Raw genomic sequence first — 21,154 nt, 5'->3', positions numbered from 1 at the left:
AAAAAAAAAAAGGAGAACAAGTGATGCACAATTTTCATTGTGCGTCGCCTGTTACCAAAATATGAAAAAAAAAAAAATTAGCTCAGTTATGTTACTTTAATATTTTTACTGGTTATTTGTGGTTGAAATAAAATTAGATTGACTAAAAAAACCACAGAGAAAAAAAGGAGAACAGGTGACACACATGCTTCATTATGCGTCGCCTCTTACCAAAATCTTAAAAACAAAAAAAAAAAGGAGTCCAGTTATGTTGCTCTAATATTTTCACTGATTATTTGTAGTTGAAATAAGATTAGATTAACTAAAAGAACAAAAAAAAAAAGAGAATAAGATTGTGCGTCGCCTGTTACAAAAATCTAAAAACAAAAGAAAAAAAAGAAAACTAGCTCAGTTATGTTGTTCTAATGTTTTCACTGGTTATTTATAATTGAAATAAAATTAGATTGACTAAAAAAACCAAAAAAAAAAAAAAATTTGAACCCAGGACCTCTTACACTCTGAAGGAATCACCACACCACCAGGCAAATGACTTGGATGTTATACAATAAGAACCAGCTAATATAGTTTTAGGCGAGACATTCTTTTAACAAAGAATCACCAAATAGATGAAAAGGCGACGCATTTGCAACAACTGCGTCTCCTTTTCACTCAACCAATTTTTAACTTTTTTTAAATTTAAAAGTTGTTTTTAGTAATTTTTTTAATTTTGCAAATATGTTTTTTTTTATTATTTGTAGATGAGTAATCAACAAAACTAATTAAAAATTGAAAAATAATAATAATAAAACATGGAATAGGCGACGTGTTTTAATTGAATTACGTCGCCTGTTCCTTCAATTTTTTTTTTTATTTAAAAAAAAAGCAATTTAATAGATTTTCAATTTTTAAAAACAAATAAGCTATCATTGACCATAAACACATGAAAGTTAAGCTCATTTAATATACTTATGTAGATAAATTGATCAATAAATGTTTGTTGAATTAGAATTTTATATTCAGTACCCTATCTCAAATTAGATCTTGAGATATTTTGTATTTTGTTTATACAAATATATGTGAATACTTTATAAGAGCATTGACAAAATTATTTTCTGTTTTTAGATCAATGGAATTTATGTTTATTGGATTGCTACATGAATATATTTGTAGATAAACAATTAAAAAACTATTTAAAGATTATAAAGAAAATATAAAAATTGGAACATGCGACACTTTTCGACCATAATGCGTCAGTTGATCCCACAATTCAAGAATAGGCAACCCTTCTTAAAGAAAATGCGTCGCCTGTTCTCTCAATTAAAAAAAATAAAAATTTTAAAAGATATGCAAATTTTATAAAGGATAAATAAGTATTTGAAAAACAGAAAAATAAATAACAATCTTCGATATTTTGCTGCGCATTTTTAAAAAATATTTTCAGTTTTTATTTGTAGATGAAAACTAAAAACTTAATCAAAGAAAAAAAAATGAAATTGAGAGGAAAGACGCATTTTTGCTATTTTTTGAAAATTTTGGCGTGTTTTAAAATTTTTACGCGCGCCTTTGAATCCCTTTTCTTTTTTAAAACTACATCAAGTATACTATTTAATAAATATTATATTTGAAAGTAATCTAAGAAAGACTTAATAAGTGGGATATTTCAAATTTCATTTTTCATTTGCCTATGTTGTCGTCAGCCAAGAAGTTGGATTTCTCTGTGTTGCGTGATTTTCTGGGTTTCTTCTTTCTTTGTCTCCATCGTTTAGGTGAGTTTTTTTGTTTCTTTGTGGTTGGCGGAGACATGTGGTGGGTTGGTTTTTTTTTTTTTTTTTTATTTTAAGCACAGGTTAGGTTCGTTGGGTTTTATTAATCTTGCTTTTTTAGAAATTTTGTTTGTGATATGCTTGACATTGTTTTGCTAAGTTCAACAAATATTTTATGTTGAAGAGCAACTTTATTCGAGATGGTATGTTGTTTTAACTTCACCATAACATCGTACTTTTGTTGAAGAAGATGTTATTGGAGATACTACGATGGCTCACAATCCATTTGTCATATAGTTGCCAAGTATCGATGAAAATGATAATGAGGATGAATGTGAGAATGACTATGTTTGTAATGACTATAAAGGGATATGGATAAACTATACCTGGCAATTCGGGTTGGTGGGTCGTGTTCGTGTCAACCCGTTTAATAATCGTGTCAAAAATGTCTAACCCGAACACGACCCATTTATTAATCGTGTCAGGTATCTAAAACACTAACTCGACCTGTTTATAAACAAGTCAACACGACACGACCCGTTTAACACGATTATTTTAACGGGTCGTGTTGACCTATTAACCCGTTAACCTGAAATTGACCTATTAACCCGAAAACTAACCTATTAACCCGTTAACCCGAAAATTAACCTATTAACCCGAAAATTTTTTATTTTTTATTTTTATTTTTATGTTTTTGTTTTATTAAAGATGTATTTTTTGTTTTTAAAAAATTAGTAATAGAAAATTATTTTTATAAAATTTTTAATTTATAATATTTTTTAGTTATTAAATATTATATTAGTGATAAAATATTAATTTAAAATTAAATTTAAATGGGTTGTAATAGGTATATAATCGTGTTGGGTTGAAACTGACACGTTTAATAAATGGGTCGTAATGAGTCAATCGTAATGGGTCAATTTCGAGTTAAACAGGTCAACCCGAAAATGACATGATTAATAATCATGTTAAACGGGTTGACCCGATTATGATCCGAACCCATTTATAATAAACCCAAACCCATTTATTCCGTGTCGTTTTCGAGTCTTGTCACCGTGTCATGATCCAAATTGCCAGGTCTAGGATAAACAATATCTTCTAAATAAATTAGTACGTATATTTATTAACTTATGTTTTAAGTAATATTTATAATATTTATTATTATTCATTTAATTATTTTTTTGATCCGCTTCATTATGTGTTTTTCACTTTTAATTAGGAGAAATGCGTCCGGCCAAATCTTAAGAACGATGGTAATATTCTTTAAATTTTCATTTATTAATTTACAAATTTAATAATGATTAATATTTTATTTATTTTGCATAAATGTTAATAACTTTTTTAATTATTTTATATACAGTATGAGGGTGTAATATCATCAACAAGAGGACGTTAACTTCCATCTCAATGAGTGTACATTCATGGAAGTTTAATTAATATTAAATTTGTTATGAAAAAATACAATAGTTTACAAATTATGTAAAAATATGTCAATAAGATAATATTTAATTTATTTGATAATTAATTTGTTATGAAAAAATATTTATTTTAAATTTTTGTATTCTAATTATTTTGGATGAAGTTAGTTTTAGTTTTTTTGTATTTTAATTATTTTTATATTTTTACTATTTTAATCACTTTTCACAAAATTTTAAAAAAAAATTAAAAAAAAAATAAGGGGTGACGCATTAACACTTAACAACGTTGTCTAACATATTTGACGACCTTTAATTGCCTATTTTTAGCGACTCATATATTTAGTGATACTTTAAAATAAGTCGCTAATAGCTTTTTTTAGCAACTCTTCCGAACAGCGTAGCTAAATAATGCATCGCTATAAGTGGACCATCAAATCTGAAACATTGCTGAGATGGTCGCTAAAAGCGTAGATGCATCACTAAATAGAAGACTCTATTAATGCGTTGCTAAATAGGTGATTCATTAGCGACGAATATATTTAACGACACTATATGAAATAATCGCTAATATATTTTTAGCGACATTGTGATGAAGCGTTGCTAAATAATGTATCGCTATAAGCTGATTGAAAGAATACGTCGCTAAAAATCAATATGCGTCGCTAAAAATTCAAAACTAGGCGATTCTCATACTGTGTCGTTTGTTGTCTTATGACTTTAACAACAGAACGTTAGACAAGTCATTATTTATTTTGTGTGATGCATTTATTATGTCATTTATCAATACAATTCTAGTAGTCATAAAAGCACCTAAACGCCAAAGAGAAAGGCTAGCGTATGTGAGTTGGAGACTACAAATAAAATTGTGAGATAGTAAGATAAGATTTAGGTGGCCATTATTCATTCTTTTGCAAGCAAATTATAAATAATAATAATAGTAATAAAATAAATAAATAAACTAAACCATCATTGTTCAAATCGCATCGGAGCCCTGCTGCTTTTCATCATCAATCAATAGCAAAAAGGGATAGGCGCCCTACTGCTTTTCACTTCCTCAATCAATAGCAAAAAGGAATACTTTTTATTTTTATAATCAAAGTGATTATAATTATATATATTCCAACTTAAGTTCTAGGTCATCATTAACTACTACAATTTACATAATAATATTATTGACATGCATGTAATGATTCTCAAGGATATATTAATTTGTAGGAGGAATAAATGGAGTAAAGAAATAGTCAAATAGGTAGAGAGAGAAGAACAGAAAATGATGAAAATTTTTCTTTATTGAACAAAAGGAAGAGTGTAAATATAGCTAGTGATTAAGGGAAAAGGATAGAAGCGGGGGTGGAATATTTTCTCGAGAAAAAAATGTATTAAATGATAAATTCATAGATAATCTTTTGATTTATAAAAAAGATAATTTAAATTTTTTACTTTTTTTAATACGAAATAATTTAGATTATTTTTTAATACATAGTATTAGAATCTGTTTGCGAGTGCTAGTGATACCATTAAAACTAAGCATAAATCTTTTTGATAAAGTTTTTTGTAATTATAATATATTTTTATTGGTGATATATATTTACAATTTTTTTGTTTGTCTCAATATATATTTATATATAAATATATATATTTGCAAATTTTAATGAATTCATGAATATTATTTTTCCTTCCAATATATATACATAATACTAAACGATAAAAGCAATTAAAAAGGAGATTTCCCTCTCATTCCTACCAAATATTACATAAATATGTCCCACAAATAAAACTGAACGTAGTACTTGAGTTGAAAAATACATCGAAATAATTATCGTAATTCAACTTTAGTAATTTTAAGCTGAATAGATCGTAAAGATGTAATGGCTTTCGTGCATATATGAAGAATGTATGATTATCAAGCTATCCGACTAGAGGTCCCATGGCTTGGAGTGTGAAACACGCAAACCATATAATATCACAGAAGGTGTATTTCTTGTATTATATTATACATATACATATACATATGATAATGTACATGACAAGTATATAAAATTAAGTATCGTGGTTTGAAAGTGAGAACTCTTCCACGTAATTATTTAAAGCTCTCGGTACAAGAGAAGTGTTATTTTCTCCTTCAAGGTAAATTTTAATCCCCATCATCGTGACAAATTATCAATATAGGCAATCAATGAAAAGAAGCGTAAACAAAAACATTGAATGTCTATATTAACAGGGTCATTATTGGTATAGAAATAAAATTATTTACCAAATAATATAGTACCATATTAGTAACTTGTATTAATATAATATATATTAATATAACTTATATATGAATAAGTAAATTTTTAGTTATGGCTAAATAAATAGAAAAAATTAATTAATATGTTACATTATGCAGTAAACATTTTGATAATTATAACTTATAAAAAATGTATAATAATTTTCCTTTTTGAATGTTTTGAATTCAATATCCTCCTAAATATAAATGTGTCTGGCATGTTAATTGAGTCATTTTCACTTACAAAGATTAAAAGGGTTTTATTCAATCAAAAAAAAGAAAAAGAAAATGAAGGCTCTTTAGATTCCAGGGATTTTATACTACTGTGGGGGATACATCATCATCATTTATTCATTTCTTTAAGACTATTTTTTTCAATAATTCATTTTTTTAAGACGTTAAGCAATATTCTCAATAAGCTTTCATCATTGATGTATTTTTTTTTTTTTATTTGATAGCTCATCATTGAGTGTATAGTAAAACATTAAAGGACATTGAATATACATACGTACATATATATATATATATCCCTAATCAAATAATAAGACCAAAATTTGTTCCTTCTATGATCAATTTAAGGAATATTAGTCTCACCAATTTTAGGTTTACAATTTTCAGTTTGTAAAAAGGATAATCATGAGTCATGACCTTAAATAAAAATATTGAATGTCTATTTACCAATTATATATGTTATAATTAGGTTGGCAAATATGTACGAATTGGTTTCACTTTTCTACCTTTAAAACCAGCTAAAGTAGGAAGGTGAAAGGGAGCATTCTTTTTTAATTTTTTGTGTCCACCCACAGTGAGATACTTAACAAGAATGATTACTGCTATCTTGACTACGACTTTGGCCATAGGAGTGTTCTTTTTATGGCTTATTTATTTACGTATTTATATTTTTCTCTGTTTTTATTAATATTTTTATTTTTCCTAAAACATACGAAATATTGGTAAAAGTAATCCTATGAAAAATCTTAATTAATATTAATCGGTCTCACATATTTATTTTGATTTTCAAAGGTAAACCAAAATAAGAAAAATAATCAATTTTTGCAACATATAACTTGACAACGGTCCTTGCATGTTGAATTGCTGAGACCACTCGATTTTATGTGAAAATAAAAGATTAAAAAAAAAAAAAAGACAAAAACAAAAACTTTTAATATCTACGTAGCTTTGACGTTTTAAATAACTAATAATTAAGAAAAAGAAGCAGAAAACGAAAGAGATTAAATTAAATGACGAAAAGATCCTCCAACATACGGATGCTCATTACGTTAGTTACAAGGGTGGTTATGTAATTGAGCCTGGCCATGCGTAACGCTCCAAGACAGAGATATCTAGAATCTGGCCGGCCAAGTGGGTCCCAAACAAACTGCAGCAGACCATAACATTACGAACACTTGTCGGCTTGCGTGGCTTCAGGCTAACGATTCGATGCACACGTGTATGGTGGCAGATGCAGTTGACGCCTCCATGACCTTCAGCACAGTAACCCAGGAAGGTCGTACCCTGCACTCGATAAGAAATTTCGACTTTCTTGGTGTCACCTTCTCATTGGTTGGATTTCACTAGACGACTGTCGTTTCAAGTGCTTAGATGTTATTTGGTGGATGGACGAAACTTCATCCATCCACCAAATAACATCTAACCCGGTTTATACTGTAGCTGTACCGCCTTGCTTTTCATTCCTTGCAAATGATGCCAAATTTGAATACTTCATATTCTAAAACTTTCTTAATTTATATATAAGATGTACTTTTTTTTTTTCAATAAATAAAACTCAGTATTTTTAGTTGAGCAGGTATTTTAAAATACTTTCAAAGTTCGGAGACTTTGTTCTTGAATTTCAGAATTAGATAATTTAATTATTTAAAATTGCGGAATATTTTTGTTCTTTATTATGTAAGTATTACTTTAAATAGTGGATGGATTTTTGTTATTGGATTGTAGAAGGTGTATTTCATATGAAAATTATAATTAAAAGAAAAGTTATATTTTATTCTCCAAATTGAAAACATTCTAAATATAGTCCAAAAGAAAATTCAAAATTCACAGTGTTAATTCACAGTGTAATTTACCTAGACACATTCACCCATTGTTGAATTAAATTGGATTAAATTAAAATTTTATTATTATTTTAAATCTAAATAAAATTGATTTAAATTATATTAAATTTAAATGGATAAAATTAAAATAGTCTAATCCAATTAAACCTAATTTAAATTATTTAATAGAAGAAGGAGAAAGAGAGGGATTTTTGTGATATAACAAATTGTTAAAAAGACAAATAGTAAATATTAGGAAAAAATAAAATAAAAAGGATAATTACAAATTTTTTTATATTATTTTTTGGGAGTGGGGTAAAATAAGATAATCACAAGGATGCAAACGTGATAATTGTCACTTAGTTGGTTGGCAAAGGAAAGGGCGGGGTATAAAAGTGAAGACGCAAAGGTCATGAGGCTCGAGGGTTTATTCTTTACATGTTAAAAGCAGTCGGTTCAGTATATGCTCTTTTCGTTTCCACAGTGAGAGTTTCAACTTTCTCATCCTCGGTTGCCAGGTAATCTCTGATATTTTTACTTACTTTTTTTTTTTTTTTTTTTTTTTTTTTTAAACTATCAGAATCAATTCTATTTTGGTTTTGGTTTTGGTTTTGGTTTTTGGTTTTTTAACTTTGCAGTTCTTCTTCCGGCGTAAAGTTATGAATATAATCGATTATTTTCAATTTAATTTTCTTTCTTAAATTTTATTTTTATTTTTATTTTTATTTTTTGTGTGTGATTTTGGTTCACGAGAAAATTTTGGAACCGTGTCGGTTCCTTTTTCTCAAACAAAGTATTCGATTGGTTTGGTTGTTTTTCTGTCTCTTTCTTTGGATATTAATTTAGACAAGTGGAGCGTATGTTTTCTCGAAATTTTGCCTTTTTTTTTTCTTTTCTTTTTTTGCATGGTTCTGTACTTCCAGGGAAACAGATTGTTCATCATCAATTTCAATGTTTTGTGATGGTAGAGGAGGTATCTTAGTTTGTAAATATTGTAACTGAAATCGATGGTTTATTTATTTATTTATTCATATTCTATTCTATATTTTGAAATGACATGGTTTTGAACCTTCATAGAAGAATTTTTCAAAGTTTTTCCTGAATTTTATATATTGGGAATAAGGCAGGATATGCTGCAAATTCGATGGCATATTCTTCATTTTCCATTCTATATTTGTGTTGTTTCCATGGACTTTATATTGATTTTGTTTATAAAAAAAAAAATAAAAAAAAATCTCTATTTATTATTCTTCCCAATTTGTAAAACAGAATTTTCAATTACGTGAAGGCCAACAAGTAGTACTGGAATCAATTTGTTTTTCTATTTTGTATTTGAATATGAATTGAATGACTCTATTCAGCGTTCATTAAGAACTAGCTTTATTTAGTTGTGTTAAGTATTTGTCACCCCTGCCCTCCTCTTCTTTTAATTAGCAACAAGTTTTAAATCTTGGTATGATTTTGTTTGTTTTAGTTCATTATCAATGTTCGCAACTTTCCATGATATAATTTGTTGGTTTGTTATGTTTCTTAATCTAATAATATCTACATGTTGTTTTCCAGGTGAACGCCAGGTACTTTTGCTGGAAAATTGGAACTTGTTAACTGATTCCTGCTCTGTTTTCAATTGCTCTACAAAAAAGGTTCGGTAACTCCATCTTCTTATATATTCTCTAGCTGATCCAAAAACTCCAGGGAATGCTGAAAGATGTGCTTCAAAGTTGAGAACTTAGCCTCAAAGATCGATGAGATTGTAGCTCTTTTTGGGCTGCCATCATTTATCAATGATGAGGTTGGACGTCTAACTTACTGCCGGATATGCTTATATACTCAAATACCCAAGGCAGCAAGAAATTCAACAGACCACATCTTGTCAGAATACGATAATTGTGGAGATGGTTAAGCTTTTATCATCTTCTTGAGTGTAGCAGTTACTGTATTGTATACTACACTATCAGGTTAAGTTGCTTGTAATTTTGTACAGAAGTCATAGCTTACAATGGAAAACAAAGGGAGTTTGTTAATGCAACGGTTTGAATTGGGGAGATTATTAGGCCAAGGGACCTTTGCCAAGGTCCATTATGCAAGAGACCTTAAAACTGGCATGAGTGTAGCCATTAAGATAATCGATAAAGAGAAGGTCGTCAAAGTTGGAATGATTGATCAGATTAAGCGAGAAATATCTGTCATGAGACTGATTAGACATCCCAATGTGGTGGAGCTTTACGAGGTAATGGCCAGCAAAACCAAGATTTACTTTGTTATGGAATGTGCTAAAGGAGGTGAACTCTTCAATAAGGTTGCCAAAGGAAAACTAAAGGAGGATGTTGCAAGGAAATATTTTCAACAGTTGATTAGTGCTGTTGATTATTGCCACAGCAGAGGAGTGTCTCATCGAGATCTAAAACCAGAAAACCTACTATTGGATGAGAATGGGAATCTGAAGGTGTCGGATTTTGGATTGAGTGCCCTTGCTGAATCCAAGCGTCAAGATGGGTTGCTCCATACAACATGTGGTACTCCTGCATATGTTGCTCCAGAAGTGATCAACAGAAAGGGGTATGATGGTGCCAAAGCTGATATATGGTCATGTGGGGTGATCTTATATGTTCTACTCGCTGGCTATCTCCCTTTCCATGACTCGAATCTGATGGAGATGTATAGGAAGATTGGTAAGGGTGAATTTAAGTTCCCCAACTGGTTTGCACCAGATGTACGCAGGTTAATTACAAAGATGTTGGATCCAAACCCAAATACCCGAATATCCATGGCCAAAATTATGGAAAGTTCTTGGTTCAAAAAGGGATTAGAACGCAAACCGATAGTTGAGAAGGAAGAGAAACAACCAACCCTTCTGGATGTTGATGCAATTTTTTCTCCCAGCGAAAATACTAGTTCTGTTGCCGAACCAAGGCAAGAATTGGCAAAGCCGTGTTATAACTTAAATGCTTTTGATATCATCTCCTTTTCTGCAGGCTTTGACTTGTCTGGCTTGTTTGAGGAGACCGAACGTAAAAAAGAAGTGCGGTTTACTTCCAACAAGCCAGCCTCATCGATTATCTCTAAGCTGGAAGACATTGCCAAGCGTCTGAAATTGAAAATAATGAAGAAGGATGGAGGGTTGTTGAAATTGGAGGGATCAAAGGAGGGCAGGAAAGGACGTGTAGGCATTGATGCAGAGATCTTTGAGATCACCCCACTTTTTCATTTGGTGGAAATGAAGAAGTCAAATGGAGATACGCTGGAGTATCAGAAGCTATTGAAAGAGGACATAAGACCCGCTCTCAAGGACATTGTTTGGACTTGGCAAGGGGAGCAGCAGCAGAGACAGCCACTACATATCGGAGAACAAGATCAGCAGCAGCAGCAGCAACAGCAACATCCTCCTCATCTAGGGGAACAAGAACAAAAGCATTCTCATGCGCTTCCAGTGAATGCTGCATCAGTACAGACTGCTGAACCTGTAACAAGTTAAATTCTCCTTGTTTGCTTTGCTTTATTTCTTGGTGGTCTTATATGGTTTTAAAACTCAAAACAAGATTTTAACTTGCTGAAAATGGTTTCTGGTTGCTGGTAGATGTAACGAAAATGCTATTCACATTTTCCTAGCTATCTTACCAAGTATATTATTACTTTGCATGTTCTTCAAATTAAGTTTTACACCGATGATTATCCAAAGAATGGCAATTATCGTACTCATGCCGTGATTTAGAGCTTATATGAGTTATAATTCAGTCATGGGTAGGTCTTTTTAAGTAGCAGAATTGTGATGCCGTGGTCTCAAAAGTCTCTCCTTGTATTGCAGCGTCTTGCTTCTCTATGATTCATATTTTGCCTCTGGGAATTTGAGCTGGTAAGAGTAAAGTAAAACTTTTAGGAGACCCAAAATAAACTTTAGCCTAGAAATCTGAAAAATATATATATAATTTGCTGAGAAGAAGCTACCCAAAATAAACACCACACAATTTAACCTAACAAGGATAATAATAAACACCACACGAATTGGAATGGGTGTATAGAGTAATAATTTGCAGAGATGTAAATGATGGTGTTCCTGCGGGAAAAAGCACGTCTAGGCATGTTGTTTTTAGATAAATATCTCACATATAGCAGCGCTTTTAGATAAATATCTCACATATAGTAGCAAGATTTATATATTGCTCATCTAAAGTGCGTTTAGATGTTAAAAGATGCGGGTTTTTTTGTTCAAAGATTTTTTTTTTTTAAGATTATTTTTTAAAAAAATTAAAAAATAATTCATAAAAAATTTTAAAAAAATAAAAAAATAAAAAATATTGTTAAAAATGGAAATTTTTTTAAGATTAATTTTTTTCTTAAACAAAAGAAATGAAAACATAATGAAAGGATTAAGGTATTCGAGAGAAAATTTAATCCAAAAAAGGAAAAAATGAAATAAAATAAAAAAATGTTCAAGTTGAAATTAGAGAGTCCGAAAAAAATAATTTTATATCGAATGGTATGGAAGATAAGTTTGATGAAAATATAGATATTGAATTGGAATCCCAATAAGAATTAGATAAGAGTTATACTTATGTTAATAGATAAAATATGTATTAATCTAGAAATTATTAGATATTTATAGACTTGTAATATATATGTTTTAAAAATAATCTGTTGTTAAAAACTTTAAAAATATAAATTTTCATAAATTTATTATAACAATTACATATTAATTTATATTTATTCTCAATACAAAAGTAACAGATTTATATATATATATATATATATATTATTTAAAATATAAATTATTTTATTTATTTAATAGTTTTATAATAATTAAAATAATAATATAATTATAAAATATTTTTCCACGCATAAGCTTCTAAAACTTAAGGTTTGATATTGTCTCCTTATGTTTTTTAGAATACTGCTAAATACACCTGTAATTTGGTGGTTTGTGTACGGCAATCTTCATTGTTTTTCTAAATACACTAGAACATTTTATGTCGATACATACTGTAATGATCTACAAACTAAATAAACCCGGTGAGATCCAAAAAATAAAAATAAAAATAAAAATAAAAAAATGAAAAAGACCAAATATACCGATCCTGTCATTATTAGTATTATTTTTATTTGTTTATTTATTTATTCTTTGTAATGCGCCGACTGTGTCATTTGGGCATGTATATACCAACATTCAACATACTGCTATATACATCCGTACATTTTTTTTTGAGGAATTATATTTAGCACCTTGCAACATTCAACATAATTTCTTTTTTTCTTTTTCTTTCTTTTTTTTTTTTATACTAACCAAAATAAACATTAACCAGAAAAAGGGAAAAACACAATATTGATACTTTACAAATATTTACACTACAAATTAAAATAGTTAACAAATTCCAATTTTTTATTAAATAAATAAAAAAAATTTGGAATTTAGTTTGCTCCGATACTTTGATATTTGTTTAAATATTAAAATATTTATCAAAAAATACATATTAATATATTAATATAATCTAGATTAATAAATTTTTAAATAGATAGATAAATATAAAATAAAATAATTAAATATTATAAATGATAAATATATTGTTTATATTTTGTTTAGAAAATTTTGTTTTTCCAACTTGGTTTGGAGAACTGTGGGTTCTCACTAGAAACTGTTTTTATTTTCTATTCTTTCCAAATCCGACCTTAGCTCAGTTGGTAGAGCGGAGGACTGTAGTTGGTTTATTGCCAAGTAGATATCCTTAGGTCGCTGGTTCGAATCCGGCAGGTCGGACGTAATTTTTGGCCAACATTTCCTACCAGTTAAACTAAAATTTATTAAAGCTTATTTAAAGCATGATTATGATTCATGAATAATGCTCTTTTTTTTTTTTTTTCTCCTTTCTTTTTTTTAATTTCACTTGGATTTTTTCAGATTTAAGAGAAATAAGAAACCCATCGGTTACTTTCAAATAGCTAAACCCCAAATAGCAACGAAGAGAGAGTATTAACAGTCATCTCGACTACAACGAAAAACCATAGGATGTTTGAATTGCAGCAGTTTTGCCCTTCTGATCGTTCTTGTTGCTGCCAAAATGTCCCATAATTATAATTTAAATTTCAACTTATCCACCAGTAACTTTATTGACAAAGGAGATTTCATCTATAGCTGAGGATCGTAACGTATGTAAAATAAAAGAGCAAATGGGCATGGAGACGAGTGGTGTGCCATTATATGAAAAGCAAAGTCTAATTTGGTAATTAGCAATTTAAAGATATATAAACTCGCATATATTTAAAATGAGATTATTTTCTAGCCCTATGTAATATAGCCCATTGTGTTCATCAGGTTTGTTTCTCCAAAAACGAGGGGGGAGGAGGGTCTTTCGAGTAATCCGAACAGCAAAACCCACGGACTTAAAAAAAAAAAATTGGGCAGAATAAAAACTTCTCTGAAGACAAAGCCCACCCATGTCAGCATATATTTTCACTAGAGATTTCAATCCAACTTAAACTGAGGAATTCGCTGCAATGTTAAGAAAAAAAGGTCAAGAATTCCTCCAAAATGGAACACCTCCTCCTCCCCAAGAAAGATAAAGAAAAGTATTAGAGACCTAGCTGTTACCTGACAGACATATGCATGCATGCCACGTGTATTCCTATCAATTCTAGTGAAGTAAACATCAATCTCCCTTATAAAGACGAGCAGGAAGATACAATGCATTCAGTATTCTAAACTCTCCTCCAAAAGAGGCTATTTGCCTCAATAGAGAACAGGAGGTGTATTCAAGTCCCTCATACTTTTTTTTTTTTTTTTTCCCCTGTTTTTAATCAAATCACCAAAGTGGCTGTACATCTGGGGCGGGAAATAGACCACCAACATGTGGCCTTGAAATGGAGGGCTTCCCAATACCTTCTCCTGTACTCTGCACAGGCCATTCCTTTCTGCCAGAAGAAACAAACACAAAAAATTGAAAAATTAGATTAGCATTGCTTGACCGCATTTTTGACAACAAAGCAATTTGATCAACAATAAAGGAAAAGCCACCAGGAAAGACATTCATCGAACTAAGAAACCAAGAACAGCAAAGCCAACATTTTATTGAAAACCAACAGAGACTCAACCACAAACAATAGAATAGTAAAATTTATATAACGGCATGGCATTATTTAAGTTCCAGATTCCGTCGTGGCATTTAATTAATTTCAATGCATCAGCAGAACAATTAAATATTTCACCTAATAGTTATCCTTCCCTCTAAATAGCTTTCCCAATTTTTCCATTCTAAGAGCACAAATTTATTATAATAGCATTTCTCTGTACTAACGGATCCGAAAGCATATAGCTAATGACTAATTTATTATTCAATTGTTAACAAACCAAGCTTGCTACTACTTCCATTGAAACCTAATGAAAATATATAAATAGTTCATGCTCTAGGTTGATTGATTTAACTTGTTCAACATGGCTGTAAAGATCATCTGACAATAAAAGACTCTCTGTAACTTGAATGAAAAGAAAGATTAATGCATATTCTAAAGGAACAGCAAGGTTTTACAAATCTCATTTGACACAAACTTAGCAACACAAGAGATTCAAACATCACCATAAAATAAACTAAATGCAGATCACAAAATCGAATGAGAGATGTTTTTTTTTTTTTAACTTGGCATAAAATCCTCGGGCACATCATGCAACAGGCATAAATTTAGAAGGATAAAAGATCCCTCAATAATACTATAATTGACAAATTCACATATTTGTTTCAAACATAATTTTAACACTACAAGTTCTCATTTCTCAACAAAAGAAGTCTGCCAGCGAAATTGCATATCTAGGTTGGCTGCCTGCCCTATGAAAAAGCTATGCACATCTCATTACATACAGTGGCAAGAATATTTCTAGATTTGGCCTAATCCTTTTAAATTAAAAAAGTGCAGATCTTTGGGTCCGGTGTAATTATTTTGTTTGAAATAATTTGCTTGATCTTAGCTGTGACCACTAATTGTGTCAAGCCTAAAAGATAGCATCATTTTCACAGAGAGAGAGAGAGAGAGAGAGAGAGAGAGAGAGAGAGAGAGAGAGGGAGGGAGCAATAAAGGATGGCTCGCTGCTTTAAAACAGCCATTAGATATGGATATTATCAACAGCTACTGTTTACTAGATGTCCAAACCTGCATGCATCTAATTGACACTCTATATGCTATCACTCATAGACTCATAGTGATCCATGTAACTCACGGCCCTCATTTATCATTAAATTATTATGCCTTAATAGTCCAACTATCCAAGTCATGATATGCTAACATATTAAGAACAGCAAGGACAAGAACCTCAAATGCAAGTCACTATAATCCATTTTTCTATTAAATCTTTGCAATAGGCAAAGTAACATATTTTGACAGATATGATTGTCAATATTTTCCTTAAGGTTTAATATATAACAAACACTAAAAAAGATTCTTTATCCAAAAAAAAAAAAAAAAAAAAAAAAAAAACACTAAAAAAGATTCAGAAAAGGTCGTTTTTCATCACAATTTAGTTTAGACTCACTTATGCTAGAAAACCTTCAATGTAGTGGTAGACAAACTTCCTGACTATTAATCAAATCTCCTTACAATCATTTCATTTAATAAGAACACCTTTTCATTCTTAAAATGATTAACTACTTGCCTCAAGGTCATGAGTCCAATTTACTACATCCAAGTCTGCCCGTAATGAAGAAACAAGAAAATATGCAATAAACAGCATATATAATATCCAAACGAGGTGGCAGAAAAAGCCAACATGAGATAATAACTACAAGAGGGCATCTAACACATCAAAAGCTACAAAACATTCATCCTATGCTTGACTTTCATTTGCTTTTTCTTATTCTTTAGCGGGACAATGAAAAATTTTCAAATATTATTTCAAATAAAAGGGGAAAAGAAGTAGACATATCGAATTCAACCCGAAAAATGCTCAAAAAAGCATTTGGTAGGCAAGAAACTACAACCCAGTTTCGTAGTAAGAGGATGTGTGATGACTACTTCAGAAGTTAATTGATAATTTCAAACCTATCTAAAACATAGCATGCAAACTACAAAGGTTATATAACGTCATTTTTTAATATTTTCAAACATTTAAGACAGAAGTAATTAAATAAAATGAGTCGTTGAAAACTTGCAGAATAATTTTTACTACAGGGGAACCTCATAAATCTGGGCTGGCAGAAACACTCCCAACCTTTACATATCACCATCTTACATGGCAACCATAAGCACAGCACATTTATGTCGATGTATAAATTTTCAACCATGACATAAGCCACAACAATGAGCAACACCTTGGACCCTGAGATTTCAATAAAAAGGATCATCAAGATAGATGAACTTACTTGGACCAACAATTGGATGAAGACAGCTCAAATGGATGGTTGGTAGCAGATCTGCTAGGGCTCCCATATACCATTTCATTCTGAGCAATTTCCTCTTGAGGTTTGAGAACAAAAGGGTTTTCACCAGCTGACAACGGTGGAAAAAAAGCTTTCTGCAACCAAGGATCAGGATCACTTGAACCAGTACCAGGGCTAAATGTCCCATTCTGCCCATTACCAAGAAAAACATTCTGAGGAGGAGTGCCTGAAGGGACTTGTTCCTCTTTTGTAAACAATGAGGCCATTGTTTTCTGTGACGAAGGGTGCACAAAATCATCCTTGCTTGCTCTGTTCAGTTCTGGCGGTAGAATCCAGCTTGCCGGGCCACCAACTAAACCCAGACCATCCTGACCAAGAGGACAAGTATTCCACATTTGCCACGTCAATGTTTCATTTGTATTCGCATCATCCACAGGTAAAGTATGCATGTTTTGGGTCTTTGGTGTGGTTGGAAAGCGATTAGAACTGTTATGCTTCTCTCTTGACATAGGAGACTCAATAGGAGATGGCTTGTTAACTTCCGAAGTAGCAGATAAATTCTTAAGAGTATGAGGTCTTTCCAATCCCATATCTGTTGCAAAGCCAGTCCCCAGGTCCAGCTGAAAATTCTCAAGTGACTCTGAAACAGGCCCAAGCAACGATACTGGATCAGGAATGTAACAGGGGTCTTCAAAAAGCTCTGGCTCTTCTGGTATAAGTTCATGAGGCCCTTCTCCAACACGAGGGAATATGGGTTCAATTGCAGGTGAAAAGCCTAGACTAGTGCTAGTTGATCCGTTTGGATAGGTAGAAAGAGTAAATGGTGATGGTAGCCCAAAATTTATTGGATTGTCAAATGATTGCAACGATGATGATTGACCAGATAATGGTGGGCTTTGAGCTTCTACTTGGAACTTTGTATTTGGTCTACTTATGACATTGACATTTGGGGATGAAGTAACAGATGCCGATCGAGTAAATAATTGCTGCCATGACTTTTTAGGTGCTGCTGCTGGCTGTTGTTCGGAGATTACCTGCAGTGTGCAGCTCAAGTTTATAACATTGATCATCTCAAATATTTTGTAACTAATTCCTATCATCATCATAAATAAGGCAACAAATTCAAGATCTAATTTTCTCTGTCACTGATTGGCCCAAAAATTACCAAACCAGAAGGGTCACAAATGGACAGATGACTTGCCTAATGAGAGCAGACCTAAGTAAAGCAGTGTTAAGCACAATATTAGGTAAGAGTGATATTATACATACCAACTTTCAGATATCAAATGATGTAATAGAACGCTAGTTATGTGCAAAGAAAGTGAGAAACAAATACAGACCACTAAAACAATGCCACATATTTTTAAATCCAAATACTTGTAAGCACATTTATCAACTCTTTGTATTCCTTTATTTTTTTAAATTAAAAAACAGATTAAAATTCATACAAAAATAGGTCATAACATAATTAATTAACATTGTTAAACTACAAGTCACAATTGTCAATATGATTCAAAATAGAATAAGCAGATATTAAAATATCTAAAAGTTAAAAAAACACCACGTAAATACATGGTATGACGGAAAAGTTCAAAAGAGGATAAAAAACATAAATCCCAGAATAGGAAAAAGCGATGAATTGCTAAGCTTAGACCTTAGGCAGGTATATAAGGAAAATAATGGAAGTTCATCATAAAAATCCATATAAATCAGATACACAGCAAGAATACTCACAGGACGGTTGAAATTCCTATCATCTCCATTTATACAAGGTTTTGCAGCTACACGTTCAGGTGGATATATATCTCTTCTATGCGTATAAGTATGGACATGATCTACAGAACTGTTTGGTTTGTTTTCTTTTGTCACAGCAGCGGTAGTATTAGCACCTCTTCCAAAGAAACTACCGCCACTAAATGCTTTAGAAGAAGACAAAAACGTACCCCTCATACGATCCAGGTACCTAGTTCCAGCATTTCCCCGACTCAAATTGTTTGAAGAAACGTTCTTTATCCCATGGCCCACCTCAGTGCTCTGACTCTTAACAAAATCTGTCCCTGATCTCAGATGTTCCCGACGATCAATCTCACTCTTCTTATCAGAGTCCCGCTTTCTTTCACCATCCTTACCTGGTTTTTTTTCCAGATCTTCTGCATCAGAATTGCTCTTGCTAGAACCCTTGTCCTTCTCTTTCTTTCTTTCTTGACGCTTTCTTTCTGCTTCTTTCTTTCTATTTTTCTCCCTGCTGGGTGGCGATGATTTCCCACGATCTTTTTCTGCCTCCATTTTCTCATCCCTCAGTTTCCTACGTTCCTCAACCAACCTCGCAACCTCCTCCCTCTGCTTTCTCTCTTCCTCCTCCAAGAGCTCCTTCTCTATCCTAGCTTGCCTCTTCTCTTCTGCTTTCCGGCGTGCTTTTTCTCCTCTACTTTCATGGAAGTTACCCCCATTCTCACCCCTCTTAGCCAATAATCCCTTATGTTCTGCATCAGAAGAAGCATCCTCCCTCGAATTAATGCTAAATATCTTTCTCCAAAGCCATCTAATGCTCGAGAAAAAAGATTTCAAAACCTTGTAGGCAAAAATGACTACACCTGAATACGACTTCTCTGCCAAACAATCTTCATCTCCTCCAAAAAGACTGCTTCCATTCTTCCTCCAATAAGTAGATTTTCCCCCAATAGAACCTCCAACCCAATTACCATTATTCTCCAACAAATCTTGACCACACATCCACCCATTATCAGACCAAACCTTGCCGTTCAATATCTTGCCACTCTTTCCAACCAAATCTTTGATTAACCCGGAGTTCGAAATCCCCATCCCAGGTGGTACAGGCAAATCCAAAACTGGTCTTTTCGAAACATGCCCACAATATGAACACATAAAGCGACCCCCACCTGGATTCTGATCCCTATACGGAGTCGAGCAGTTACGACATCGCCGAGTGGCTGTCTTCCTAAGCTTCTGCAACTCAATGGCTTCAGACCTCTTTCTCTCCCTAAGCCTAGCATTCCTCCTGACACGCCAAGCTGATAGCTGAGGCATCAAAATCTCATACCAAAAGAGAGTAACCAAAAGCACAAAAACACAAGCCAGCCTTGGTGATGTAATCTCGAAGCGAAATGCCGGCGGTAATAGCTGAGAGAGAGCCCAAAGTCCTATTAGTGGAATGACTAACCAAGGAAGCATCGTAGCAACCCGGCGAGACCACTTCTGAATCACACAGAGTATACACATTATCCTCCTAACCCACACCTATCTTCCCCGTCTTCGAATAGAACAATAAAAACAAAACCCTAAAAAAATATCAGACCATAAACACAAAGCCCCTCAATCGCCGACCCTAAATATAAAATGCTTCTAATCGAAAACCCTAGCCCTAATTTCCCGCCTCGAAATCGAATTGACGGATAACAGTAATTTCTCAATGCGCGAAGAACCCTAACAGCATCAAAATCCCAAAATCCTTCAAAAAACAGAAAATTAAATCCACCATTAATGTTCTTTTCCAAATAATCAGAAGATTTAATCTGAGCACCAAAAGCTCTATAAACAATCAATTTTCAAGATTTTCCCCAAAACGGATAGTGCCGTTTCCCGAGCTCTACACCTCAATCAAATGTGTGAGGGACAACGGAGACTTACAGATTCAATACTCCATGGGCAAACGATATTCCTCAATGAAACCCCCATACAAATTTCTTTCCCCAAAGCGAATCCAAGCCGTCGCTGATACGGGTTTTGATTCGGACTCGGGTTATCCGTGAAGCTCGCCTTTTTTTTTTTTTTTTTTTTCTCCTCGTATCTTACCAGCGAAGAAACTCTGAGAAGAAGAAAAAGAGAGAGATAAAGCGAAAAGATAAGAGAGATGGAGAAGAAAATGAGAAATGTAAGAAAAATAAATTATATAAGCAAAAATCACCAAATCCGGTTTATTGGACCGGAGTTATGAGGTTGGACCGGCTATTTTCTTTTTGAAGGGTTACTGTAGCAGAGGGAACTATAGGACTATGATCTTTATTTCTCACAACCAAATGGTTTACAATGAAATAGTAGTTAATTGGTTTTGAGTGGTACTATCATAAGTCTTTTTTTTTTTGGGTTTTGGATTCTCTCTATTTATGGCATGTATAAATATAATTGAAAAACGTCACAAATTGGTTCGATTATTTTTTGCCCGGTTTGATTTTCATGTAAATGTGACTTATCTTCCGTGCCCTTATTTTAAATATATGAAAGTCAATGTTTTTATTTAGAATTTTCACCAATTGTAAGGCAACTTATTCAAAGTGAATGATATAGCTTGTTCTAGATTTAACTT

At 32.1% G+C, this 21,154-nt stretch overlaps 2 protein-coding genes and 1 non-coding gene across 4 annotated transcripts; 2 read left to right on the top strand and 1 right to left on the bottom strand.

Moving 5' to 3' along the window:
• The first annotated feature begins 7,836 nt into the window (after window positions 1-7,836).
• On the top strand, window positions 7,837-11,109 carry LOC107431022 (CBL-interacting protein kinase 18). Of its 2 annotated transcripts, none has more exons than XM_016041900.4 (2): window positions 7,837-7,995; window positions 9,041-11,109. In XM_016041900.4, exon 2 carries the CDS (start codon window positions 9,477-9,479, stop codon window positions 10,950-10,952), a length of 1,476 nt encoding a protein of 491 aa, XP_015897386.2. In that variant the 5' UTR covers window positions 7,837-7,995; window positions 9,041-9,476; the 3' UTR covers window positions 10,953-11,109. The 2 variants fall into 2 exon arrangements, with proteins under 2 accessions (XP_015897386.2, XP_015897387.2); XM_016041901.4 differs by lacking the exon at window positions 7,837-7,995 and adding an exon at window positions 8,129-8,450.
• A 2,023-nt stretch (window positions 11,110-13,132) lies between these two features.
• Window positions 13,133-13,226, top strand: TRNAY-GUA (transfer RNA tyrosine (anticodon GUA)). Its single transcript has 2 exons — window positions 13,133-13,169; window positions 13,191-13,226. It is a non-coding gene; the product is annotated as a tRNA-Tyr (tRNA).
• Window positions 13,227-14,098: 872 nt separating this feature from the next.
• Window positions 14,099-20,707, bottom strand: LOC107431020 (uncharacterized). The gene is made up of 4 exons (XM_016041898.4): window positions 20,479-20,707; window positions 18,565-20,299; window positions 16,813-17,864; window positions 14,099-14,377 (listed from the first exon to the last, which is right to left on the bottom strand). Exons 2-4 carry the CDS (start codon window positions 20,068-20,070, stop codon window positions 14,269-14,271), a joined length of 2,667 nt encoding a protein of 888 aa, XP_015897384.3. The 5' UTR covers window positions 20,071-20,299; window positions 20,479-20,707; the 3' UTR covers window positions 14,099-14,268.
• Between the last annotated feature and the right edge of the window lie 447 nt (window positions 20,708-21,154).

This window comes from Ziziphus jujuba, chromosome 6 (assembly GCF_031755915.1).
Source record: "Ziziphus jujuba cultivar Dongzao chromosome 6, ASM3175591v1".
Classification (NCBI taxonomy): domain Eukaryota; kingdom Viridiplantae; phylum Streptophyta; class Magnoliopsida; order Rosales; family Rhamnaceae; genus Ziziphus; species Ziziphus jujuba.
This window is presented reverse-complemented; position numbering and strand designations above follow the sequence as displayed.